The sequence below is a fragment of the Drosophila albomicans genome, chromosome 3, assembly GCF_009650485.2.
Source record: "Drosophila albomicans strain 15112-1751.03 chromosome 3, ASM965048v2, whole genome shotgun sequence".
NCBI classification, from domain to species: domain Eukaryota; kingdom Metazoa; phylum Arthropoda; class Insecta; order Diptera; family Drosophilidae; genus Drosophila; species Drosophila albomicans.
The window spans coordinates 20260958-20287903 of record NC_047629.2 but is presented as its reverse complement, the minus strand read 5'-3'; the positions used below and the strand labels follow the sequence as shown (position 1 = coordinate 20287903).

Sequence of the window (26946 nt, the reverse complement as noted above, 5' to 3'; positions counted from 1 at the left end):
ATATATGTATGTATTTGTAAGTGTTCGTGTGTGTTTTTAAGTGTATCTAGAAACTTAAATGTAGACATTACTTTTTATTTAATTTACTTAAATATTCAGTTGTGTGTTGTTTTGTTGTTTGTTATTTTTTTTGTTTTTTTGGTTTTACATTTAATAAAAAAGTTTTTGCAAAGTAGAAAAATTAATTAAAACATATACAAAATAAAAACAAAAACAAAACAAACAGACACAAACGTTTTTGTTTGTTTTGTGGTTGCTTGTGTATTTATTATTTGTTGCCTAAAATTAAGTTAACAAACCATGGAAAATGACACACGATAACTCGTTTCATCGTTATTGGCTATCGTTTATCGATATTCGTTTTCTAATGCAAGAGGTTGTCGAATTTTCAATTCCAAGTAGCAGCCTGAGTGACGTAAATTCAATGATGATCGCGGCATATTTGCAATGGTATTTTGGTATTTTTCTTTGGTTTCGTTTTAGGTATTTTCTAGTGCATATATTTTGAACTGAAGCTAAGGCTTTTATTTTGGAGAGGGGGCGGACTAGTGGACAAGCTTATCTCTCTTGCTCTCTTTCTCTAGCTCATTCAGCTTGTGTTTGTATGTGTGAGTGTTTTGTGTGTGTGTGTATTATTAAGTATTATTAAGTACATATGCATATTAAAACTAGGCACACCAACTAGCTAATTGCTACTAAAAACATTCTCTGCTTCATCAAACTGATCGAACTGCAAATTCAAATTTAAATTCAAATCTAATTCAAAATTCAAATTTGTGCTTTAAAATGTTGTGCCTCATCAATACTACGTCAATAAGTCCAATACTCGTACTTCCCCCTGTTAAAACTCATGTTAACTTTTGCCATGTTTCATTTTACATCTTCTATTTTGTTGTAGTTAAGTTAATTCGACAACTTTTGCTAAAAATGTATAATTTTTGTATGTTTTCAATTTAAATCGACGCTTTTTACACGCTTGCAGAGAATAACACAAATTAAGGGCATACGCACAAATACATACATATTTCTGCAAGGGTATTCAAAAGTCGGCTTTGTGCCGAAACACAGCGTCTTCTTCTTATTGTTAATACTGTTCGAATGCAGAAAAAGGTAGCGCGCCTCAGCAAGTGGGGGACGAGTGAAGGGGTAGGTGGATTCCCACAGTTGCAGGTGTATGTGTATGTGTGTGGGTGTGTGTCTGTGTCTGTGTACGTGGGTGAATGTGAATGTGTGTGCGGATAGTAAACGCAACTGCTTTTGTATGTGATACATATACATATAAGTATATATATATAGCTATATATAGATATATGATATATCTCTTGCGGAGTTGGCAGTGATATTGCGAAACATTTTTTTTTTTAGTTTTGTCAATCATTTGTTTTTTCCTTTTTTTTATTTTTATAAATTTTTTTTGTTTCATTTTTCTTTTGGATCGATTTATCGAAATCAATGCGATTATCGAAATAAAATACTTAGTAAGTTTGGTACGCTTTGGTATCGTTTTTAGATCGATTATTAAGAACATTTCCGTTTTGACATTATTATTGTAAATGATTTTCAAGTTTTAAAACAAATGTACAATAAATATATGTATATATATATATATGTATATATGTATAAGTAATGTTTATTTGTAGCATTAAATATATATATATACTCTATAAACATTCGACACAATCCACAATTGTCTTGTTCTCGAGTTCGTCGTCCTAGGTATTTTTCATCATCTGGTTTTGTTTCAGCTAACGAACTTGACCGTCGCAATCGCTTCTAAATTGCTAAACTTGTATTCAATCATTCATTCATTTCTTTTGCTATTATTATTGTTGTTGTTGTTGTTGTAATTGTATTTACAGAATGCTTCGATGTCGCTATCCATATATATTAATATATATATGTATCCATATTTGTATTTGTATGATCTAAAACGTTTTCAAAACTAATTAAGTTACATACAAGTACAAGTATAAATGTAGGTAATACGTTTAAAAATGTTGCTTATTTTCTTTTCATTTCTTTTTTTTTTTGCTTTCATTTTATATTGGTTTTTGTTTTTTTTTTTTTTGTATTTTTAAATTTGTTTTTGGAAAAAGTATTTGCGTTTTTAAAGTTGGTTTTTCTTTCATTCAATTTGATTAATACGTCTTAGTAATAACAATTATTACAATGTATGCTAATTGTTTCGCTTCTCGCACCACATTTATTTTTGTTATTTGGTTTTTTGTATGTTTTTTTTTGGGGGGGGCTTTGCAGTTCGGATAATGCTCCATACAATATAAACTTTAGAGTCCCTAGAAATGCGGTTCTGTAATATTTGTATTATCAACTAGATCCACCCAATTCTGCATAGCACATTGCGCTAAAACTTTTCTCTCACACTTTCTTTTGTTTGTTTTGTTTTGTATTGTTAACAACTAATTTTATAAATTGCCTAGTTTTGTTTGGTTTGTTAACGACTAGAACATTGTAAAGAAGGAATCGGTTTCACATAATGCAATATATATGTGTGTATATATCATATCGTCTAAATTGTTGGTTGCGTCCTTAAGAAAGGATCCTCTGCTGGTTGCGATTTCTGCTGCTTCTGTCACTCCACAAATTGCGATCCTGCTGTCGTTGGTTATGTTCTCTTTTTCATTTTTGTTTTTTATTTTGTTTTTTTTTTTTTGGTACTGCACACGCCAAATGGAATAGATCTATTTAGTTGGTATGACATATTGCTTTGTTAACTGCAGCAGCGGCGCTTTTTGTGGCAGTGGCAGCAGCAGCAAACAGTTATTGCCACCATTTCAGGACAACCAAAGAATACTAAAGTTAAACGAGAAAACAACAACAGAATCAACACAGCACATTACATAACATAACATCTAAGTGGGGCTATCCGCTTTGGAGCCGGCATTCGAATTGTCTTGCATTTGAGCGAGTGTCTTGAACTTTTGCGAGTTTAGGAATCTGTTGAAAGAATAATGTATACCATATAACCATCTCTCAACCTCTATCTGTATCACTATATCGATGCTCACCTGGGATATGAGTCTCTGTGCATCAGCGTGTAGATCTGAATTTGAGCTTCGTCGAAGGTGTGAGTCGTCGGCTCGATCATGTTGCGATTAACAATTTCGCGCACTCGTGAGTCCAGCGACACTTCGCGTGGCGACAGTATCGATATATAATCCTCGTATATCAGTCGCGCCTTCTCCTCCACGACTTCGGCACTGTTCTCCTTCTTCAGATCCTCGCAGGCAAGCCAAAACAATATGTTCTCCTCACTGAATTCGCTACGCAGAAAGTCGCGAAATACTTTGCGACCAGCTTCAAAAAAAAATTCAATGATTAATCATGTCATTAAAGGTGTTTTAATTGATTGCCGCAAACTTACTTGAATTCTTCATTAGCTTGTCAAAGCTTTTGCCCCAACTACGTATTTCTTCTAATGTGGGTCTGTAGAGATTATGATAGATAAGTGATAAGTATGCCATGATTAGTGTAACCTTAAGTAGACTTACTGATCGCCATCTAGGAATTCGGCGCTAACGAGATCACGTTTGGTGGGCGCATTTTCATCAGCGTTCTTTATGGCAAGACTAGAAATATAAAGAGAATATGATTAAACAAGAGCTTTCATTTTCTCGAATACATTTAATGTGTAAGAGTAAATATGAAACATTAGAATTAGTGTGAACTGATGTGTAATCTATATGTATCACTTTTACCAATTACAATTTACAACTACAAATCCTTTTTTAGTTAAGTATGTGATGCAGCTAAGCTTTCGAAGAGCTTTATAGCAACTGATCGAGTTAGTAATCCAAGGTAAAGCTTTCTGCTTTAAACCTCAAGTATGTGGGTAGGTAAGCATCTATTGAATATAATCTATTGCAATGCTAATTTAAATCTTCAACATGATAAGCTACATATGCGTTGCCCTAATCAAAGTTTGCTTTGTTTACGTATTTGGCGGATTTCTATAGCTTAGGCAGCAGGTGGAATGACAATTGTGGTTCACTCTAGACTGTCCACACGTTATCAACGAATAGATTTGGCCTGCCTAGTATCAGGTAAGTATTACATGCAACGCTACGTAGAGAGCTATAGCTCATCAAAGTTCCTTATCTGTTTGCCAATAACATGCGCAAGTGTGAGTGCGTGTGTGTGAGGGCGAGAGTATGTGAATGTGAGTGTGTGCATGTGTGCTTATTTGTGAATTAAATGTACTCGGATGATTAAATGTGCGGAGGGAAATGGACAACAACTAAGCATACAAAGGTGCGGGGAGAGAATTTATTCGCCACCCAACCGAACAAACCGCAAACAGCCAAGGACAGCTTTCATTTTCATTCACGAAAACTTGCAAGATTTTTTCGCAGAAACGGCAGCGAAGCAGCAGCCACTTGATGTGATTTGAAAAGTGCCTAAATAAGAGAGCTTTTCGCTGTCCAAATTGGCGCTCTCGAAATTGTGAATGAAACATTTCGTTCGAATAACATAAGCAGCGCCAAAGAGGAGAGTGTGCAAGAACCAGAGAGCGAGAGAGAGAATGCGATAGATATGAACAGAGTGGGAACGCAGCTGGAGAGAGCTTTTACTATTCGCCTAGCGAACAGCGTTGCCAGCTGTTATTGAAAATGTTTGACAGCAACGCCAATCTCTGCGTGGGTGTGTGAGTGTATATGTGTTTGTGGTAGTATGTGTGTGCCTAGGAACTTACCACTTAGCCCTGTTGTTGTGGTTAGGCATCCCGCGGCGTAGTAGCAACAGCAAGAACAGCGGCAGCAACAGCGACAATGAAATGAGATTCGGTTTAGCAAAAGGGCACAGAAAATATTGCAACCTGTAACGGGATTTGTACTCACCAGGAGCAGGAACAACAACAACACCAACAAAAGCAGCATGGCTTCTGTGATTGCGGTCGCTGCAGAGGCGCATTTGATTCCTGCAACACATTCGATGTGGCGCTACCGCTAACCGGTAACGTTGTGTTGCCCGATCCTGTGCCACTAACACCAACGACTCCACCTCCCCCTCCGCCCCCACCAGCTGTTGAGCTCAGAGCGCTAACGGAGCCAGCACTATCGCCATTGCCATTGCCGTTATTTGAAGACGAGTTGGCAGTCATGCCGCGCAAACGACAGCCGCTGGGCAGCTCTGACACGGTGCAGGACATGCTGCAAATATACAAATTGAAAGGAGCGGAACACACACATTGACAATTTAGCCACTTACCTGCCCTTTTGAAGTTACTGTTGATGTTGTTTGGCGTTGGCGTCGCTGCCACAGCTGCTTTGGCTGCTGATGCTAGGCTGCCCACAGCCTCAGCCACTGACCTATCTACCTACGTCCCTTTTGCTCTCTCGTTCTGTCCGTCTGTCTGCCTATCCGTCCGTCTCGTTTTGCCTCTCCCACTCTCAGCTCAGCCTCAGCTCACACTCCCACTCTCACTCCTACACACACACACACACACCCAGCACACAGAGCACTTAGTGTAGGGTAGGCGCGTTGGCGTTAGTGTTGGGCGCCCCTTTTCTGCGCTCTCCACGGACAGAGAGAGCAAGCGAGCGAGAGAGAGGGAGGGAGACAACGAGCACAAGAACGAGAGCGAGAGTAAGTGTGAGAGCAAGTTACGTATTTATGTTTTTGCTAATAACTTTTTATCGAGTGCTTTTGCCTTTGAAATAATTTTGAAATAATTGCTGCTGCTTCTCCTTTTATTCCTTTGCGCCGAGCTTTGATTTGTTATCTGTTCACAAAATAATGAGAGCACAATAAAAAATGTAATTATCTTAAATAAAGTTTATCGTTAAGTATTTGGTATATTTTTTTCGCTTTATTATGATTTTGTTATGCGTTGCATTTGTTGCTGCGACGCTCTAGTACACAACATATCCGCTAGGCGCGCTCTCGTTTTCATTATTTGCGTGGGCAGGTGGCAGAATGTGGAGTGGGAGGAAAGGAAATGGGGGATAGAAGAGGGCGAGCAAAGGCTATTGTTGTTGTTGGGTCGCTTGCTTTGAGCATTTACACATTTACAGCGAAATTAGTTTGTAATGTAAAGGAAGGCGGAGAATGAAATTTCTAGCCAGTGTTGAGCAATTTGTTGGGATTTCACTTGATTTTTATTCAGCAGCAGCAGCTGGAGAGATGCTTGTTGTTGTTGTTGCAGTTGTGTGTGTTCTAATAAAAGTAAGCATTGTTGTTGCTGCTCGAAATTTTTATTTATTTCTTGTGCTAGTCATTACATACACAGCACACACAAACACTCTCACACACACACTTATAAACATCGATGGCGTTGACGAGGTCGCGAGGTCGCCTGACCGACCGTACCGTTATTTGCTGCTTTGCTTTTGTTTCGTTTTCGTTTCGATTCGTTTCTTTTTTTTTTTTTTTGATTGCTATTATTTTTGGTTTTGCTGCGAGGCAGATGGGGCGTATGCGTGATTTGACTTGCCACTGTTTCTGCCTGTTCTACTACTACCTCAGATACGTATTGTTGCTGTTGTTGTTTGAGCACTGCTAATTTTTCATTGTTGCACTTGATGCTGCTAAGTTATTGTTGTTGCTGGATCGTTTTGTTCGTTGCAGCCATTTGTTAGATTTGCTAAAATATATCGAACATTTTCCAATCGTATGCGCTTCCGCTTACACATATACACTTACATATGTATGTATATTAACAGCACTTTGATTTCGTTGTGTATTTGTGTGTGTATTTAGGAGCAACGAATATATACAAATTTTTGCCTGCCACTTCTGCCACACTAAAAATATGTGTAGGTAATTTTTTTTTCATTTTTTTCGTTTTTTTTTTTTGCTCTGAATGATTTTGCTTTGATTCAACTTCTACACAGAGAAAGAGCGAGAGGCAGAGCGGAATTGCCCGAAATTCTGGCTGTTCCTCTGTGCGTATGCGTGTGTCAGCGCGAGGGAAAGGAGTGGGGATAGAGATAGAGGGATGGGGATGGAGTTCTGCCTGCAATTTAACTAGACTTTCGTTATATGTATTTCTTCTTCATTTCGTTTCAATGATGATGATGATAATTACTTTCGTTGGCCTTTTGATTTGCATATTTCGTTAGATTCACATTGTTGCTGCTGCTTTTCCACGGCTTTTTAACAAAACACTTGCCATATTTTTTTGTATATTTTCTTTTTACCACATTATTGCCATTTCATTTTCACTGCTGCGCTTTTTTTGTATACGTGTGTGTGATTTTCTTCTTGGCTCTATTTTTTTTTTGTATATTGTAGTTGTATACGTGTGTGTGTGCGCGCTCTGATAGCCAAAACCCAAAATCCTCGACGACAACGACCGAGACAATCGACAATCGACGAGCGACGACTGCGACGACAGCGACTGCGATGGCAGCGACAACGACAACGACGGCACGAGCACAAGTGCTAACGTTTCTCTTCGCATGGGGCAAAGGCTGGCGACTGACTGCTGCTTGCTGATTGCAAAGGAAAAGCTCCAAAATAGCTATACACTGACTGTTGGCAGCTAGACAACGACAACGATGACGAACCGAGAGTCGAGTAGCCGAACAGCGAACCGATTAGATTCCTGGTACACAAACGACATGTGCGCGCCAAGTGCTTTTGCAAGAGAACAAAAGCTCGCTCCCGCATAGCTGTTTGCCACTCTCTCTCGCTCGCTTGCTGGCTGGAATTTCGTTTACATGCTTTCTTGTGCTTTCGCCAATTTATTTGGGATCACAAGCAATTTTCTTTTTACTTTGGACTATTGCAATCTTTAAAGCTTTCACTCTCTCTCTCTCTGCAGTCCTCACTTGACGCTGACCCCCGGGGAGCAAGCAACCTGTCACCAGGGTTGCATTTAAGAGCTTTCCCTTAATTTTAGGACTCGCATTCAAATAGAATAGACATTGTTTACTATCGCAAGTTTTCATACAAATGAGTGCCTTAGAACTAAAAAAAATGTAGCACGCCTTATGTGTACAGCCTGATGGTGCAATCGGCGCCTGTGGAGAATATCCAAGGCTGCACGGGATGCCAATTTACGTCGAGCACACCAAACTCGTCGCGCTTCTCGTGCGTCTGCAATTTTTTGAGCGGCACAATTAAAGGATTCTGCAGCAAATCACTAAAAACAAAAGTACAACAAGGTTGAGCATGTTACGACTTTTAAGGATTTGTCTCTACTCACTTATAAACCATGCCATGTGAGACAATGACCGCCTGATCATCGCTTCCAGAGGCAAACAGCGGATAACGCAAGTGGAAAGCAACGCTGCGCACAGCGTTGCGATGCAGTCGCATTGTTTGATAGGGTTTGGTGGACAGATCCAGATCGAACCAGAGCATTTTCTTGTCGTAGGTGGAGACGAGCAAATTGTCGCCCTTGGGATGTATAGACATGCCTGATATCCACTTGGAGTTGGTCAGCAGTTTCTTAATCAGCTCCTGTTTGACCAGATCATAGATGCGTATATTGTGTTGAGTCTGTAAATTAAGAAACAGTTGTATTAACAAAGTAGATTAATAAATGAAAGTGCTACTTACTGCCACAAAGAAGCAAGGTTTGACGGGATGGAAGAGCACACATTGAATGAGTCCCTTGCTCTTCGAGAATGGTATTTGCGAGCGACGCTTGGACAGCTGATGAATCAAGGCCGAACGATTAGCGCCCTCGGGCATCACGGTTGCCAGATAATCGCCACGTCCATGCCATGTAACCTGACGTATGGGCTTAAAGTGCGTGATGACCACACGCACGCCCTTCTCCTGTTCCGCAGCCTCGGCTGTGGACCATTGCACGGCTGTCTTGATGCGTTCATTCTCGATGACATCCTGGCTAGGCGCTTCAGCTAGCAAATCGTCGGTTTTCTTGATAATCAACTTGTCTCCCACCTTGGGATTGACGAGCAACAAACGGCTGCCGGTGGCTACCGCAATGATGGATAATTTGGCATTCGGACACCAGGCCACACAACGCACCACATCATCAGTTTCAATGGTGCGTATGCAACGTCCTGTAGCAATTTCCCAAACTGCACAGAAATATAAATTAATAAACAGAAAAATATGGGTTCAATTGAAAACTTACTTTTAACGGTCTTGTCATCTGAGCCAGAGACAATATACTCGCCCTTGGGCTCCACGCTAACGGAACGCACCAGATCTGTGTGTCCACGGTACACCAGACTCTCCACGGTGGGGAATGGCTGTAGATCGCGTGGTGAAGGCAGTTTGGGTATCAGGTATTCGGCATCAATGTTCAGCTTAACGCGCTTGGCACGCGGACACAAGTAAAGATCGAGGCAGCGCAAGAAACGCTCACGTAGATAACGTGAATAGGCGGGCACTTCACGCAGTGACTTGAACTTCTGTGGCATAAAGTGCAGCTTGCGCTTGTGTGGCTCATCCTTGAGTTTGAGCCACTGTTTCGTCTCTTTCTCATCAAACAGATACTCCGGCGGTGGATTGTAGGATTCAGCGTGTCCGGGGAGATCACGCTTGGGCGCTGAAACGGGGTCATGAATACGACGCATATGCTCACGACCTGTGTCCGTCTCCCACAACATATAGAATTTGGGACCGCGTTTCTGTTGCTTGGCGCGTTCGACTTCTTCAGTGGTCTTCATCCAGCCCATCTTCAGGGCATGCACCATGCGTGACACCTTCTTCTTCTCCGACACGGAGGGCAGGAAGGAGCGCTTGTGATCGGGCACATTCTTTATGGGCATACGCTCAACCTCCGAGGTGAACCATTCGATCCAGGGTTCGTATTCATTGTGCTCTGGGTTGGGAATGCGCGCAGAATTGACACGTTTAATTAGCGCAATATCTTCGTCGGTGAGCAACACTTCCTGGCCAGTTTGTGGATCCTTGACGGTGCGCCAGAAGTTCGGATCCTCGATCTTTCGCAAGAAATCATCGATTTGATCACCCTTGGGCGGTTTAACAATCTTCTTGGCATCCCAGTCATAGCCAATGTGTTTGTATTCGTCATACCAATGCATAGGTATGTTGCCAACCGTGTTCCGTATGTCCTCCTCATCGGAAGTGTCAGAATCTGCGTACTCGGGCTTTGAGGGATCACGTGGAGTTATTTCACCAATTAATTTTTTGGGTTCCTGCACCGCTTTGCTGCCACTTGGCTTCTCCTCGCTTTTGGCAGTCTCAGCATTGTCTTCACTTTCCTCCTCGCTACTGTCGCCCTCTTCATCTTCTTCTTCCTCACCGTCTTCTTCAGACTCTTCCGCGTTGTTTTCTTTGACCCCCAAGTAATTTCCTTCTTCGTCGCTTTCAAATTCAAGATCTTCGCTGCTGTCTGACTGGTATTCCTGGTCTATGCCCTCGTCGTCAGTTGAATCCTCACCCGGATCTTTGACTGCTTGCAACAAGTCCTTGGGGGCGAAAGAAGCAGAAACATTAAATGACATATATGCATTTTTTGCTTATGCTTGGGCTACTCACTTCGTCCTCTTCTTGCTCTGACTGTTCGGATACTGATTCCTGCTCCTTTGTGGGCTTAGCATCCTTTACCTTACGTTTAGTTGCTTGTTTTTTAGTCATTTTTTCTATGAGAAAACAAAACGAATTAACGCGGCGCACGTGTTGCGGCACAAAATTTCGATTGCAATAACTAATCGATAAACACGTTTATTTACATTTTTTTTTAATACAAATTAATCGCTCCATTTTGCGTTTGTAGACCGTTTTTGCGTTCCCTGTTCCATTTTGCGTTCGATTACACAGCGTTTTTAAAATTTGCTATAAAGCTCAAAGTTGTTGGTGTGCAGAAAGAAAAAAATTAAGAATAAATATAAGCGGATAGGCAAATTAAGAATAAAATGGTATAAATATAGTTTATGACAATTTACCGTATTTATAGAGATGTTGCTGTTAGCATAGCAAATGTCGCTTGTCAAAAAGAGCTAGCAACAGTAACATTTATTATAGAGCTGTCACCTGAGTTGCCATACAATTTGCAATAATCGCCTAAAAAAGCCGGATATTGAAAAGCTGCACAACTCTGATGAGTAAAAGAAAATTAACAGAGCTTGTCACAATAAAATGTGAAAAAAGTGTGCGAAATTAGCACTGAATCCTCGATAGCCGTAAAAAACTATATCAAAGTAAAAGCGATTGCATCATCTGTAGACTTCATCCCGACGACATATTTGGAGCGGTGTATTCCACCATCGATTTGGTCCAAGTTAAACAACACACACACACATTTACATATATTTAAAAAATGACTGCACCGCGACGTCTGCGCAAGGAGCTTGTGGATTTGCAGGAAAGTAGCTTAAAATCATTTCGTGACATCAAGGCCGACGATGATAATCTGCTACGCTGGACGGGCTTGATTGTGCCCGACAATCCACCATACAACAAGGGAGCGTTCCGCATCGAAATCAACTTTCCGGCCGAATATCCCTTTAAGCCACCAAAGATTAGTTTCAAAACGAAAATCTATCATCCCAACATCGATGAGAAGGGTCAGGTGTGTTTGCCCATCATTAGCACCGAAAACTGGAAGCCGGCAACTCGCACCGATCAAGTGGTTCAAGCACTGATAGCCCTCATCAACGATCCGGAGCCAGAGCATCCGCTGCGCGCTGAATTGGCCGAGGAGTTTCTCAAGGATAAGAAGAAGTTTGTGAAGAATGCCGAGGATTACACCAGGAAACACAGCGAAAAGCGTCCAGCCGATTAGTGCCACTACAACGATGATGAAGCTGATGCCGAGAGAAAACCAAACTAAATTTCCTACTCCTTCCTGTTCCTTCCTCATTTCATGAATTGTAATCCTCCCCACAAAATTTTGCTTAGAATGTTGATGAATGATGTAAGCGTTGCAGTTAGAAAACTTTGCAACTTGTCAAAATTGTAAAGAAAACGAAAATGAAAGTGAAAAACTCCCGTTCAATAATTGTAGTAGAAATGAATTTGCATTAATTGTTTTTAAATATGAAAGTCGCCAGCAATGATCATGGATCATTTAGGCAAAGCAAACATATGTATGTAATAATAATATACTATATATACATTTAATTAACACTCAATGTATCAGTCTCTTTCATCTCAAGATCCTGCTCCACGTCCATGCGTCGTGGAAACGAATCCTCGCCCAGCATGCGACGATAGCAGGCAACAAGTACGCTGTTGTTGTGCAAAATAAGCGCATTGCTAAACGGATTCTTCTGCAGCTGCCGCAGATGGAGCACACTGTGCAGCACCAGCGGGTGTTGCTCCTTTTCCTGTTGTTCATCTTCAAGCAGCAGCTGCTGCAGTTGCTCCAATTGCTCTTGTGCTTGCAATATGCCGTTCAACGTGATGACATTATCCATTTCCATCGCTTGGTAACAAAACTCGGCCAGGAACAAAAGCAGCGAGGCCGCAAAATGACTGAGGATTAGGCAATTATCGAACACAACCTTGTGTGGTCGCAACGCCAGCAATGACTCAAGCAGCTTAACGAAAAAACGCCGCTGAACTTGCTGAAACATTATGACTGAGTCATCATCAACGCACAACGGTGCGTAGTTCAATGTGTTTATTAGGCAGCCTTCGATATCGTAGAAGCGACACTTGGCTGCCGTTTGCCACAACGGATCCAGATCAAAGGTGTCGCATATGCGCAAACGCAGCAACAACACCGGCTCCGAGGCAAACAGACTGCTCTGCAGCTGCTGCACTGGAGCACCACGATTCGGTTGTAGTTGCAACTGCTGACCGAGGGTTTTTACGTGTGAGTAGATTCGCTTGGCCGTGGGACACTTTTCCAGCTGATTGAATTCGCGACGGAGGCAATATATTTGCTTGAGCAGATCACCTTGACGTAGTACCTCACGCTCTGTATAGGAACCACCATAGATGGGCACTGTAAAGCCCAACGATTCGGACATATTCTGCTGCTTGACAATGCACAACTCCGGGGCAAGTGGACGCACCTTATAACGGTTGTAGTACATGGCAGAGACAACGCCACGTAGCTGATGCAAATGGCGCAAGTACTGACGATCCTTGGATTCGTACGCATAGATGCTGCCTTCAATGGCATCCACCTGCAGCTTGAGGTAGAGACGACAACCAATCTCGTGCTGCAGCAGAAAGTCCTTCGGTATCTGGGCTTTGCTAAACAACGGCATAATCATGGCATCGTTGGGCTGTGCCAGCTTCTCGCGCAGCGCTTCCAGGAGACGCGACAGTCCAGCTGTTTGCCGCTGATAGTTCAAGCAAATCACATAGACTTCGGAGTTGCCGCGCTTGGACGTCGCAGGCTTGTATATGTGAACGCGCTGGAAGATGCAGTTTAGCATGTAAAGAACGGATACGCTGCACGCCTCGAAGAGTGTAAACATTTTGATCACAAAGTTGCCGCCTTGGCTGAGAATTCTGAGTGCACTAACAATCTCGGCGAAGAATAGACGCGCCACAATCTCCTCCTGGCAGTCGGGCTGGGCGGAGCAATCAATGGAACCATCTGCAGTAATTAGTTGTACACCGTCAGGGAAGTCTTGTGTGCAACATTGCGTCATGTGATCAATGTTGTCCAAGCTCAGCAGATTGCCCGTGAAATCCTTGTGGAAAAGCCAATTGTCGAGCGTGTGAAAGATGAAGCGGTCATCGGTGATCATCTCATTGAGAGCGTTGCCTTCGTAATAGGGATTCAAGGTAGTCGAACGCCAGTTCCATTTAATCTGTCAACGAATATAGTCAATATATTTAATATACAACTTGCCGTATAGTCAGTTACCTCATCGGGTTTGTGCTGTGAGTGCAAGTAATGATTGAGAGATGCAATAAACGCACCGGGCGCCTCACAAAGATGCAAACTATTTAACTTCGGTTGGGTGACCACCGGGAAACGATGCAGACACTCAAAGAGCTTGCACCAAGCCACCTGGAAAGTTAAAACAACAAATTAATACAATCTACAACGATTCATTTATTTGACTTACGGTAACAAACTCCGCTTTTGTTTCGTTTTTGAGACGCCACGAAACCTCACCAGACGGATCACGTCGATTTGTATGTGTGCTCCACTCCTGAACGCCATAATTATTGAGCTTGCTCTTCACGGTGTTCAGCTGTTCCTTGAGATTCTGCAGAGATTCGTACTGATAGAATTCACTGAACAGCGGCTCCTCCTCCGTCGGCAACGTCCAAGCTGTTCCGTTCACCGGTTTCTGGTATTTGAACTTCTTTTCAAACAACTGCTCAAGCTCATCTCTTATGCTTAGTTTGGGACGCATTTTAATCTCAATTTAGTACAATTGTTTCCAATTTATTTTAAGTTTGTTTTTGCACAGAATAACAGCCGGCTAATAACAGTAGCAAATTAACATAAATACATCTGTTATTAACAGCAGTTCAGCAAATTGCTAACTGTGCTATTTAAAAAAAAAATAGCTAGCATTACTTTCCAATTAAGTTACCTATAGTATTTATTGCAGCTGAGTCTTAAATATAGTAACTAGATTCAATAATTAAATAAGTTTGGTATATTTTAAATTTAACAGTCAAAGTGCTTGCCATCTAATTTTTGTCTGTTTGCCTATCGATAATTTATTGGCGAGCTTTTCAACAAATTGGCAGACCTGACGATAAGCGCCATTTTCAAATTAGTGTTTGCGATTTGTTGACGAAAATGTGCACAGAGTTTTTCTAATGATGATGAAGGAGATTCTTAATTAACAAAATGAATTATCAAAATAAAATAAAAAAATTAAATCAAACTTTATGTTTGATGTTATAATTATGTTATAATTTTGTGAATTGTCAATGAAGAAGATGAAGATTATTATAAATATTTGTTTGTGTACACATTCCTGAAATTATTTCTTAATTTAGTTACAATTAAGACTTTTTACATCTAAAATTACAAATTTAAAATCATTTTGTTTGTGTGTTTCATTGAACACTAATTTTTTGATTTGGCTCAAAAAAAATAATAATGTTATTTTCAGAAATTGTTAACTGCTCATTTCCGCTTAAAAATTCCTTAAGATAATATCGCTTTTTCCAATGACTGTGAAAAAGCGGAGGAATATAGCTTTCCTGTCGGCATTTTAAAATATGTGCTTAAAATATGAAATTGATAATTAAAAGTAATTTCATTGCTGCACTTGGCGTTGTGTAAAACGGTATGTGCATAAAAGGAAACAATAAAAAATAATAGAAATTGCTTAGACAAAAGGTATTATGAAACAATTGGGCAAGCGTCAAAACATTTATGGCCAAATCGATGACTCGAGCGATGCATATTAAACTGTCCATTAAAACATACAGGCAGTGGGAATCGCATTGCCCGCAAACGGAAATAGATAATATCGAAAATATTTTCGGGGGGGAGGCACATGCGAACGGTACTTTCGTAAAGCTTAGCCCATATTTATATAGACATTAATGTGTACTATATACGATATTGAAAATAGCTTCGAAACTGTTTGAATCATTGCGATGATGTCTTGAACATTGGAATTCAAATGGTTTTTTATACCCGTTAGGCCCTGAAGAGATGAGGGTATATAGACCGACCCCATGTCGGATGTATATACATATATAAACCAAACAGGATAACATCGTGTTAGTTAATAATAATTTTTCTCACTAACTTATGACCAACATAATTCATAGAATGTCTAATTTGTTCTAAAAATTTCAGCATGATCAGCGTAATTCACTTTTGCAAGTATTAATGTTTTCGTACTTTTCGTTTATTTTTCATATATATGTATATATATATATGTATCATATATTCGAGTTGTAAATACCGGGTATCTTGGCACTGTTGCATAGTCTACTATAGCTTTATAACTTGCGTTTTTTCGACTATATGGTCACTAAATCGGTGCGTGAGTTGGCGACTTTATAGCTAACGAAATGAAACGAAACGTGCGACGTGTGTATATGAATAATAATATTCAAATTATTACACATACACGTCCCGATCTCTGGGTCCCAAATGTGCTGCACAGTTCGCTCTTAGGATCGACAAATCAAGCGAGATGCCATTTTTTATAGCGAGACCGAGACCGAAGTCGAAACCGAAACCGAGACCACAACTGAGACCGAGACACGATCACACATAAGTTTGGAATCTACATAATGGTCTCTGGTATATAGAAGTGTAAGTTATAAGAGAGATACATATATAGCAGAAGTGCGACACGTGACTGTTTTGTATAATTGACCATCAATACATAAATGTAACTGAAGAAACAAACCTGACGGCGACCGAAGAAAACTGTCGTCTGAAGACAACTTCTTTGGCGGAGTTCTATTGAAATCAGGTGGCTTCTTCTATGAGCACTCCTCCACTCGAACATAAAGCGGAAGTAGCACGATTGCGGCGCAGTGGGATTGTTGGGTAAAACGCATTGGGTAAAAAGAGTTTTGACTTACTTGGCGATGTGGCGGCAAAAATTCCATTACGGCGGACGTGGACACGGCTTTTGTTGGCAACTAAATTTTATTTAATTTCATATTTCTTTACTCGAAAAAGGGAGTTCATTAATATGCCGGGCAGGCGCCGGCGATAGCGACAGCGACAGCGACATCGACAGCAGCAGCAACAGCAGCAGCAGTGGCAGCACCGGCCACAGAAGTGGCAGCGTCAGCGTCTGCTACCTGCCCAGCCAGTGGCAGTCTGTACAGTATGTACATGCATACACGAACACACACACACACACACTGTGGCACATGCACCCCCACTTTGCATAGATATTTACGGGCAACGGGTATCAATCCCCGTTTTAGACAACATTTTATTGTTTTTTCTTCTTACTTGAATTGTTTAACATTTTGTGCTGAGCTGCACATCACACGCACACTCTCACACATACACACGCACAGTCGTCACGTAAATTGAAACTTCTTCAATTGTCGCTTTTGGGCTTCTAACCGTTGACGTCGCTGTCGTCTCCATCGACGTCGTCGCCGCCGCCGTCGTCGTCGTTGTTTGCTCACTTTTAGTCTGGGCCGAGGTGTGGTGCTAAGCTCGACTCGGGGCTTTAAAATCAGTTGCCAATTAGTCTCCATCGTTGACGGATTACAATTGCCTTTTGCCTCTTGTTGTTCGCGCCAATACAACAAATATTTTGTCATGAACAAAAAACAAAAATAAAGCCAAAAACTTGTTAAGTGCCTCTCAAAGAAAAAACATCGAATAAACAACAAGCATTTCATTGATAAAAATATACACATTTCGTTCATAACACACAACAATAACAAAATGTGTGTTTTGCGTATTATTTCCGGAATTTTTGTGTGATTTAACTTACTTTGGTTTATCTCGCGGTTCGCATCTGTTGGTGAATTGGCAAGATGTCGGCATAGCTGACGTTTGAAAGCGCACTTTATAGCGCTATGCTGCATCTAGTCAGTTATTCAATGGAACAATCAACAAATTAATCGCTATTCAATGAAAAAAACTACGATTTTCATTCTTGGAATAAACAGAAAGCTGATCAGAAAAATATTTTCGGATTGTATTTCTTATATTTTGTTAGAAATATTAATATTTCATTTTCTTTACAGAGAGAAAATGCTCCAATAAAAGTAATGACTATGGTACAACGAAAGGATAAACAAGGATATACCAACAAGACGATTTCGATGGATTGAATAATTACAATGTTAACGTACCTATTTTGTAAAACTAAACGTCTAATTCATATTATTTATTAATATTAAATAATTCAATCAGTTGAACAAATTCAAGCCTAACTGTAATTAAATAAAAAGTATTAATAAGTCCGTTTATTTAATATATATTTATGCATTGTCATATAAGCTTAATAAGAAATAAAAACATTTTAAAAACAATTTGGTACCACTGCTTTTAAATTTAAATATTTCAATACATTATTTATCTCTGTTTGAGCTTTTCGCTCGTAAACAATTAAAAAACGTAACTGCCTAAAATCTACAGACTGTTATGCATAAAAACAAGTTGGCAGCGCGCTTTTGAAATTGGCGGTAAATGGCACAAATCATTTCGCAACACTTTTTGCGGATTGCTGAAAATCGATATACAATTTGTTCAGCGTTGCATTCCGATAGACCTTGTTGCTGGAAAAAGTAAACAATTAGCGAAATAAAACAAAGTAAAGCTGGATAATCTAATTATATTCATTTCTTAAGTAATGGACAGCCAAGTAAGTTGAATTTTTAGCAAACACAGATATGCGATAATGTAATACGTGCAATTGACATGGTACTGCTAGTAAATTATCGCTTTACACGCAAATTTGCTACGCTACTTTCGTTATCTTAAAGTGGCTTTTGTGATAAATCTTCTATTTACCCACAATGTAGTATTAGGGCATAACAATAGGTATTAGGTGAATCGAGAATTTGTTGGCAGTGACGTAATTAACACGTCTCAGTTCGCACACGAATCAGTTATCAATATTGTGTACAATAGTCATATATTTTTTCGGGGCGTTGCTTCTTCAATATTTTGTTGCTTAGGCACCAATTGATGATCTATTATTGGACATTGTGGACAATGCTTGGCGCATGGAAGTGCTGCCATTTGATCAGATACTAGTGCCCATTGAAAAGTTACCCGATCCCGAAGCGGATGGTGGTGATTCACACCTTACTTTGAGCGAACAGGTGAGCAATGAATTCCCCAAAACTGATAAAGTAGCATAATAAAAGTATTTGAGTAACGTGTATCCAAAAATCATTTTGCAGGAACAAAAGTGGACGGATTTGGCATTGGGCTCATTGGCACCGGACGCTGCTTTAATCGATCAACTCAACATCACAGCTATCTAACCAAGGACGAGCAGCCCACGTGTCAGTAGCACATCTCCCACGCTACTGATACCCCAAGTATTATTAATAACACCACACAATGAGTAGCAGTAGCAGCAGCAGCAACAGCAGCTCCACCAACAACAATAACAATGCCGTACATCAACATCTACATTCGCCCAATAAGCTCACCGAATTCGCCCGTAACTTCGAGGATAAACCCGAATCCATACTCAATCGCATGGTCAATAAGATACAAAATGTTTACAATCAAAGCTACAACACAGTTAATGACATATCCAGTGGCAGCAACAGCAGCGTGCAAGTTGGCAAATCCAAGTTTTATGCAGAGAAGAAATCACCCAATAATGAGGATACAACGAGTAACATAACCACAAACAATAGCTCAAGCTCTTCCAGTTTAAGCACAACGCGACCACAACCACCCACAACACTCAAATTGCCCAGCAGCAGCAGCATCAATACAACCACAACAGCTGATGACTCGGAGGCCAATGAGCGTGTCGCTGAGTTGCCCAGCGAAGCCAATTCGAATCAGGGACGCACCGTGTCCAATGTGCTCAAACACATCAGCAATATTGTGGCCTCCAAGAACAACAATGTAAGTTGACTAGTTCTCTTTTAATTATTAAAATTTAATTATTAATTTATGATTTTAGGAGCTACGCAATTACAGAGACACAGAGTTGCAACAGCTGTGGATGCCAGACGCCAAGGCTAAGGAATGCTATGATTGCGCCCAAAAGTTCTCCACATTTCGACGCAAGCATCATTGTCGTCTCTGTGGCCAGATCTTTTGCTCAAAGTGCTGCAATCAAGTGGTTCCTGGCAGCATAATAAACTGCGAGGGCGACCTCAAGGTCTGCAATTATTGCTACAAGGGCAATGGCGACGATAAGCCGGCGCTGCAGCAACAATTGAGCAGCAAACTTGAGGTGCCCAATGACCAAAAGCAGCGTCCACAGCTGTCGCGCAAGACTTCGCTCGGTTATCAGGAGGAGCGTTTTAGTTCGCAGAACAATTACAACACGCTGTCCATGGATGACCGCAAGAATATATTGCAACAATCGAATTCATTGATTACGCTGCATGAGGAAATGCAACGCGAGTTGCCCATGCAAAACTGCGGCCAGCAGCTCATTGAGTTTCTCAACAAGAATAACAAGTCGGCCAACGAAGTGCAAGCGGTGGCCATTCTTAGTGCTATGCTAGCCGCTGGCTTCCTTGAGCCCATTGTACCGGATGCCGAGCAAATCGAATTCGATGCCACACTGCACTATAGATTTGCGGGTGCGTCTCTTAATGAATCGCGCGATGTTAGTGCCGAGAGCTCGAATCCCATTAGTCCCCAGTTGGAGCCGCAGCCGCCGAAGTCGATGGATGTGTCGCAGAGTTTTCAATCTGCCCAAGAGCTGGAGATGGAGAATGATATGTGCTTCACAACGATATCCACCAAGATGCTGGAATCGTATTGTGATCACGAGGAGCAGCTGTTAGCGCAACTGTTGCGCGCCAATCACTTGGATGCCGAGTGGGGTAAAGTGTTACAATCCCTTTGCTCGACGGCAGCGAATCATTTCAAGCCCGAGTATTGCACCAATGATCTCATGGACATACGCAACTATGTCAACTTCAAAAAGGTGCCAGGCGGCACGCCGAAAGATTCGAAAATCGTGCATGGCGTTGCGTTCTCCAAGAATGTGGCGCACAAGGATATGGCCACACGTGTGGCATTTCCACGCATTCTGCTTCTGCAGTGTCCAATCGTTTACGAGCGCATCGAGGGCAAATTTGTGACCATTGAGGCGGTGCTGCTGCAGGAGAAGGAATATCTGCGTAATGTCTGTGCTCGCATCATGAACTTTGAGCCGAACGTGGTGTTGGTGCACAAGAATGTGGCCGGTATTGCACAGGATCTGCTGCGTTCCTATGGCGTTACCTTGGTGCTGGACGTCAAGATGTCGGTGATGGAACGCTTGTCACGCACGCTGCAATGCGACATTGTCAGCTCAATAGAATCGAATATTACAATGCCGAAACTGGGACTCTGCAATAACTTTTACGTCGATACCTATTCAAGTGGCAAGACGCTCATGTTCTTTGAGAAACTAAACGGTCCACGTGGCTACACTTGCCTGCTGCGTGGCGGCAGCAATGCGGAGCTAGTACGCGCCAAGAAAGTCGCTTTGGCGCTGCTGTTTGCCCGCTACAATTGGCGACTGGAGATGTCGTTTCTGCTGGATGAGTATGCGCAACCGTTGAGTCCCAAGCCGCCCATCTTTGACTCGAAGGAGTCGAGTCCCAACACCGAGAATGCCATCGAGGGGCAGCCCGCGGCGGAGGCGACGCAACTGCGTTCCGCAAACAAGCGCCCACTTTGTGAGCGGAAATCCGAGGACAAGATCACGAGCGTTGTCAGTGAGAATGTGGCTGACTTTACGGATCCCTTGCGTTCCTCGGAGGCGGAGATGCTCGCCAGTTCGCCAGATAATCTACGCGTGGAAGCGTTGGCCGTGGAGATGCGTTACGACAATCGCTTTCGCAATGCGTTGAGTTCGACATTGTTGTCGGTTAGTCCGTTTCTGACGTTTCCGTTGCCTTACTTAGAAACGGAACAGGGACGCAATTGCAAGTTGCGTAAATTATTTCCAGCAGAGCTCTACTTCTCCAAGCTGTGGTCTACGACATCGTCAGCTTTAGAGCGCCCCGAAAGTCTCGAGGCGGACGCAGTGAAGTCCAACGCCGAGCTGGCCAACAAGGAGAACGATCAGCAGCTGCTGCCGGCGCATGCTTTCGTCAAGATGAAGATCACGGCAGCGGCGACGAGTCGCGAAATACAAACTAAGCTGGCGGAGTTTCGCTCTTTTGGCGGACGTTTTCCTAAGGGCAAGGCCCCAAGTGAGTAGTAGTAGTCTATATACATGGGCATGAGCGACTTATTTAACTATTTTCCTCCTTATGTAGTGGTTAAGATGCGCAAGAAGCAGTCGGAACAAATACAGCGTCCACAGAAGGTCACCGAAGAGCAGCTGTACAAGGATGCACTTGATCCACAGAATCACCAGCGATTGCCCGTGCTCTTCTGCAGCTTCCACTACAATCCCAAGGGCGTGTCCTCGTTCTGCAAGTTGCCCATGCTGCTGGACATGAAGTTCTACGGCCAGCACGACATTATGCTGGAGCAGTTCCTGCAACGCTACTGTTGCCTCTTCAACTCGATGTGTCCCTCGTGCAGTCTGCCCATGCTGGGCCATGTGCGTCGCTATGTGCATTCCCTGGGCTGTGTTCAGGTCTATCTCACTGAGGATTTGACACGCTCGGATCCCACGCGCATCTACTTCACATCCTGGTGCAGCATTTGCAATGCCACGACGCCAACGGTTCCGCTCTCAGCGGCTGCCAAATGTTTGTCGCTGGCCAAGTATCTGGAGATGCGATTCCATGGCCATGCCTATCGACGTCGTCCACCCACAGATGCCGCCTTACCGGAGCAGAGCAGTAGTCTCTGCGAGCATTCGCTGCATCGTGATTATGTGCATCACTTCAGCTTCCGTGGCGTGGGCGCCAAGTTCCAGTACACGCCCGTCGAGGTCTGGGAAACGGAGCTGCCATCGGTGCAATTGCAGTTGGAGCTGCCCAAGCCATTTGTTGGTGTCCAAATGCAGGAGGAGATCAAAAGTTTCTCGATACGTGGCCATGAGGTTTATACGCGCATTCACGAACGCATTGCCGATTTGGCCACCGAGGAAGAGAACTCTCCCCTGGTTTCGCGGCTCAAGGCAACGCTGACCAAAGATCAATTCACGTTTAAGCAGAAGGTGGAAATTGTGCATACGTTGCTGACGGAGCAGCACGTGAATTCGTACGATATTCGGGATGCGCTGTTCATGGCCAAACGTGCGCTGGCCGAGAGCATTGAGCTGTGGGCGCCGCGCCTGCACGAGATCGAACAGCTGACACAGAAGCATCAGAAGCAATTGCAAACGCATATTGATGCCGGCACCATTTGCACCGAGGAGCTGCGACCCGAACAACTCGATGCGACGTCAGTTACGCAGGAGCAAGCCAAAAGCAAGGCGACTAGTCAACCAGAGAGCAGCACAGGCGAAGGAGCCACAGAGGATGCAAGCGGAGATGCGGAGCGCAAGCTAACAGTGGATCAAATGCTGGCCTCCACAGTCAATGTGAATGCGGACAAGAAATCCATCAAGTCACGTTTGCTGACACTGCGACATACAAACAACAGCCAGTTAAATACGCTGCAATCGCCGTTCTCGGCACAGGATCATTTGACGCTGCCACTGGGCAGCATTCCCATGAATGTGAACGAGAACGACATCAGTTCGGTGATTGCCTATGCGCTCACCTCGACGGAGTATCAACGCGCTGTTGCTGGCCTAAACGCTGAGGAGGCGGTGACTTCGAGCGATTCTAACTCTAGTCCACAGCCGAAGCACAAGCAGCAGCAGCTGGACAGCGATGTCGAGGAGACGTGTGCCGCTGGCGAGTCCGAGGAGCGCAACAAGGCGAAAGCCCAAGCGCAACCTCAGCCTCCCAGCGCACACGTCACTCTGGCCTTTGGCAATGGACAGTTTCAGTGCATTGTTTACTTTGCCCGCGAGTTTGATGCGTTGCGTGCCAAGAGTCTGAATCCACCGAAGCAGGACAGACAGGTGTATCGCCGGCTCGAGAAGAGCAAAATGCGCGAGGAATTGAGAATCTCACAGAATCGCAACGGCTCCGAAGTGGAGCTCATTCGCAAACCCAGCGAAGTGGGCAGTGCTACAGCTCCTGACAACGAGCAACCGGATGCCGAGAAAGAGTCGCGTATAGCGCTGGCACGCAGCTTGTGCAGCAGCGTCGAATGGGAGGCCCGTGGCGGTAAATCCGGCTCCAGATTCTGCAAGACTTTGGGTAAGTAATCTGTTAAGGTGTTTGTCTAATATTTTTTAATGTCTTACTAATATGATCTATTCGAAATGTACAGATGACCGCTTTGTGCTCAAAGAGATGGATAAAACAGACATGAACCTCATTGAGCAGTTTGCGCCAGAGTACTTTGAGTACATTGGCAAGTGCCAGCAGCAGGAGCATCAGCCCACGCTCCTCACGAAGATTTTTGGTGTCTTCAAAGTGAGCGTGAAGAAGAAGGAGTAAGTGTAGTTAATCATCGATTGGTTGTCACAAGTTACCGAATGACTAAAATGAAACTTCCATTACAATTCTTCCTCAAAATTTATTTATGAACTAAGAAGAAATTAAAAAAAAAAAAAACAAAATAATACAGATTGAAAGCAGCGTGCAGTACTTGATTTTTTTTATCATTTATCAATGGCAATTATCTGAAAATTTTCTTACTCTCTAGTAAGATACTTTTCAAAGGTGAAATGCAGCTTTGATTGTATCTTGTATACATACAGCTGTGACCATTGAAATAGCAGTGCAGACGACCTACACATTTAAAGTTGAAAAATATTATTATAAACACAACTTCGAGACAAAATTTTTTTATAACAGCTTAATATATTTAATTTGCGATAATTAAACATATTTTTCATTTTGGATAATTCAATATTTTTCCGAATGTGGATATTAACATATGAAAATGTCCGTATTATGAAGATCATTGAAATAGCAGTGAAAAAACAAAAATGTAATAAATTTCAAAAAATCTTATAAATAACTTAATCCTTTTAAATTTCGAGTTGAATACGACCTTATAATTTGTTGTGTAGCCTTTATTGGCTATTAGAGCCTCACAGCTACGTGGCATGGAGTCCACCACGTCCTCGCAACGCTTGCAGGGATTCTGGCCCTATACCTCCTGTACAACTTGTCAAAGGTGTGGCTTAGATGTCGGGGATTTCTTGGCAACATAATGCTTGAAGTCCTCCATCAGTTCCCAATCGGATTTAAATCCGGGAACTCTGCTGACATGGCATTACATCAGTTTTTTCATGACCAAACCACTCCGTGACCAGTTGGCCGGTGTGTTTAGGTTTCGTGACTCTGCTGAAAAGTCCATATTGAAGGGGCATTTCATCCTGAGAATACTTCAGCATGATGTTTCTTAATATATTTTCAAAGATTTCTTGGTCTATGATCTCATCGATCATATTTATAGGTCCCACACCACTGTATGAGAAACATGCCCAGATCATGATTTGAAGACCACCATGGTTAGCGGTCTTAAGGGTATGGTTTAGGTCATTTTCGGTGATTGGTGGTCAACGGACATATTGTCTTGAACTTTTCTAACAATTAACACCAGTTTAGACTCATTTGTCCAAAGAATATTACGCCATTTGGAAAGTGGCCAGTTCAAGTGGCGCTTGGCAAACTCCCACCTCGCTTTGAGATGTCTATAACCAAGTAATTGCACCTTTTCTGGACTTCGGGTATTCAAATTTGTATCCACCAGTCTTCGGCCAATAGCCACTTCACTAATTCCCCAACTCAGCCCTGCTTTAATATCCCTACAGGATGCAAAAGGATTAGTTTAGCTGAAGAGCACTATGCATCGGTCCTCTAAAATTGTGGTTTTTTGTATCACACTACGGTTTTCAGGCTTTGATTTATAATTTATGTCATTGAAAACCATTTTGGTAAAACATTTTAGGCGACACAGAACTTTTTTATACAATTTTGCTCCTTCCTAAGCTCAAGAAAGGACCTCCTCTCTACATTGGACCAGTTAGGTCCTTTACACACTAAAATTAATTTTTTTTTTTATAGTTATAGTGTATTGTCGTATAAACTACAATAATAAACCAGATTAAACTCACTTTTCATAAAATTAAAAACAATTTCGGCTTTTTTAGTGGAAGAAAAGAAAAAACTGCTATTCTAATGGTCAGCCCAAAAGTGGTGCACTTGGGTAAAAATATCAAAATTTCAGAAAAACTGATCAAAACTAACGGGGTTTTTGCTGTTTTCTTATCTTTATGCTTCATTTTACAAAAACAATGTGCTAGCGATCAACTAACAAAAAGGAATAACCAAAAAAAAACGGTTACATAGTCTTTTCTCTGTCGCACTGCTATTTCAATGGTCACAGCTGTATGCTTATCTCTCATAACTGATACTCGGCAATAGTTTTCTTGTTTAACCCATGCTAATTCTCGTTTTATTCATTCATAGCTCTTTTGTAGAAAAATCACTGCTGGTCATGGAGAATCTCTTCTATGGCTGCGACATCACCAACAAGTTCGATCTAAAAGGCTCCGAACGCAATCGCTTGGTGGATCCCAGCAATCAGCAGGGCGAAATTGTGCTGCTCGATGAGAATCTGGTGCAAAGTAAGTGCGAGTTTGTAAAACTATTGAATGACAATATTAATATTATATTATTCTCTCTCAAAACAGTGTCCTGGTCAAAGCCGTTGTATGTGCTGTCGCACAGCAAAGCTGTGCTGCGTGATGCTATTCAACGAGATGCCTCATTTCTTGAACGTAATCGGGTGATGGACTATTCGCTGCTGGTGGGTCTTGATACTAAACGCAACGTGCTTGTGTTGGGCATTATAGGTAAGCAACTCCTTAACTATTCATTTGAGCAGATAAATTAATATCTTTGCTTGTAGATTACATACGCACCTATACGTTTGATAAGAAGTTAGAGTCGCTATTTAAGCAAACGGGTTTAATGGGCGGCGGCATGGGTAAAAAGCCTACTGTGGTGGCGCCTCATCTCTATAAGCAACGCTTTGTGGACGCAATGGATCGGTATTTTAATACGGTGCCCGACCGCTGGGAGGGACTATCGAAGATTTGAAGCACTTACCAGTTTAGTTAACATTAGTTAATAAAGCGACTAACGCACATTGTTAAAACCACATTCGCATTAAGCTAGCCAACATTTCCGGTCAGTCAGCCAGCAAATTGATTGGCCCTTGACCCACATTTTCGCGACGTTGCCGGAAACGCGCCCATGCGGCTCTGAGCTTAGTCTCGTTCTCACTCACACTCTCTCTTGAGTCACTCAGGACAATTGAAAGCAATCAAATCGGGAGTGGGAGTTGCGTGCCAGGTGTGCGGAAATTATTATTATGCTGATTTGGATTTGGATTGATGTGCTGCGAATGTGGCTGCATTAAAGGATGCATGTTGCAGGCGTCGGGCGTCAGGTGCTAGGCACAGCTGTTCTCTGACAGCTGCTGCCGTTTTGTTGATTGTGTCAGCAGTG

General features: G+C 42.3%; 6 protein-coding genes across 6 annotated transcripts; 3 read left to right on the top strand and 3 right to left on the bottom strand.

Annotated features, from left to right (window-relative positions):
* Positions 1-2015: 2015 nt before the first annotated feature.
* On the bottom strand, positions 2016-7433 carry LOC117566939 (regulator of G-protein signaling 17). Its single transcript, XM_034246569.2, has 8 exons — positions 7046-7433; positions 5227-5740; positions 4857-5168; positions 4712-4720; positions 3510-3587; positions 3383-3444; positions 3027-3315; positions 2016-2955 (listed from the first exon to the last, which is right to left on the bottom strand). The coding sequence occupies exons 3-8, from the start codon at positions 5165-5167 to the stop codon at positions 2871-2873; spliced, it is 834 nt and encodes a 277-aa protein (XP_034102460.1). The 5' UTR covers position 5168; positions 5227-5740; positions 7046-7433; the 3' UTR covers positions 2016-2870.
* A 442-nt stretch (positions 7434-7875) lies between these two features.
* On the bottom strand, positions 7876-10615 carry LOC117566935 (ribosome biogenesis protein BOP1 homolog). Its single transcript, XM_034246563.2, has 5 exons — positions 10441-10615; positions 9068-10370; positions 8524-9011; positions 8168-8463; positions 7876-8104 (listed from the first exon to the last, which is right to left on the bottom strand). The coding sequence occupies exons 1-5, from the start codon at positions 10537-10539 to the stop codon at positions 7951-7953; spliced, it is 2340 nt and encodes a 779-aa protein (XP_034102454.1). The 5' UTR covers positions 10540-10615; the 3' UTR covers positions 7876-7950.
* Positions 10616-10944: 329 nt separating this feature from the next.
* LOC117566942 (ubiquitin-conjugating enzyme E2-18 kDa) lies at positions 10945-12035 on the top strand. Its single transcript, XM_034246574.2, has one exon. The coding sequence runs from the start codon at positions 11222-11224 to the stop codon at positions 11684-11686; it is 465 nt and encodes a 154-aa protein (XP_034102465.1). The 5' UTR covers positions 10945-11221; the 3' UTR covers positions 11687-12035.
* On the bottom strand, positions 12021-14317 carry LOC117566936 (cap-specific mRNA (nucleoside-2'-O-)-methyltransferase 2). Its single transcript, XM_034246564.2, has 3 exons — positions 13935-14317; positions 13730-13876; positions 12021-13673 (listed from the first exon to the last, which is right to left on the bottom strand). Exons 1-3 carry the CDS (start codon positions 14226-14228, stop codon positions 12021-12023), a joined length of 2094 nt encoding a protein of 697 aa, XP_034102455.1. The 5' UTR covers positions 14229-14317.
* Positions 14318-18018: 3701 nt separating this feature from the next.
* Positions 18019-18803, top strand: LOC117567532 (anaphase-promoting complex subunit 13). Its single transcript, XM_034247578.2, has 3 exons — positions 18019-18134; positions 18451-18597; positions 18679-18803. The coding sequence occupies exons 1-3, from the start codon at positions 18123-18125 to the stop codon at positions 18760-18762; spliced, it is 243 nt and encodes an 80-aa protein (XP_034103469.1). The 5' UTR covers positions 18019-18122; the 3' UTR covers positions 18763-18803.
* A 38-nt stretch (positions 18804-18841) lies between these two features.
* Positions 18842-26596, top strand: LOC117567531 (putative 1-phosphatidylinositol 3-phosphate 5-kinase). Its single transcript, XM_034247577.2, has 7 exons — positions 18842-19363; positions 19422-21660; positions 21727-23676; positions 23750-23915; positions 25903-26060; positions 26127-26288; positions 26345-26596. The coding sequence occupies exons 1-7, from the start codon at positions 18842-18844 to the stop codon at positions 26533-26535; spliced, it is 5388 nt and encodes a 1795-aa protein (XP_034103468.1). The 3' UTR covers positions 26536-26596.
* Positions 26597-26946: the final 350 nt, after the last annotated feature.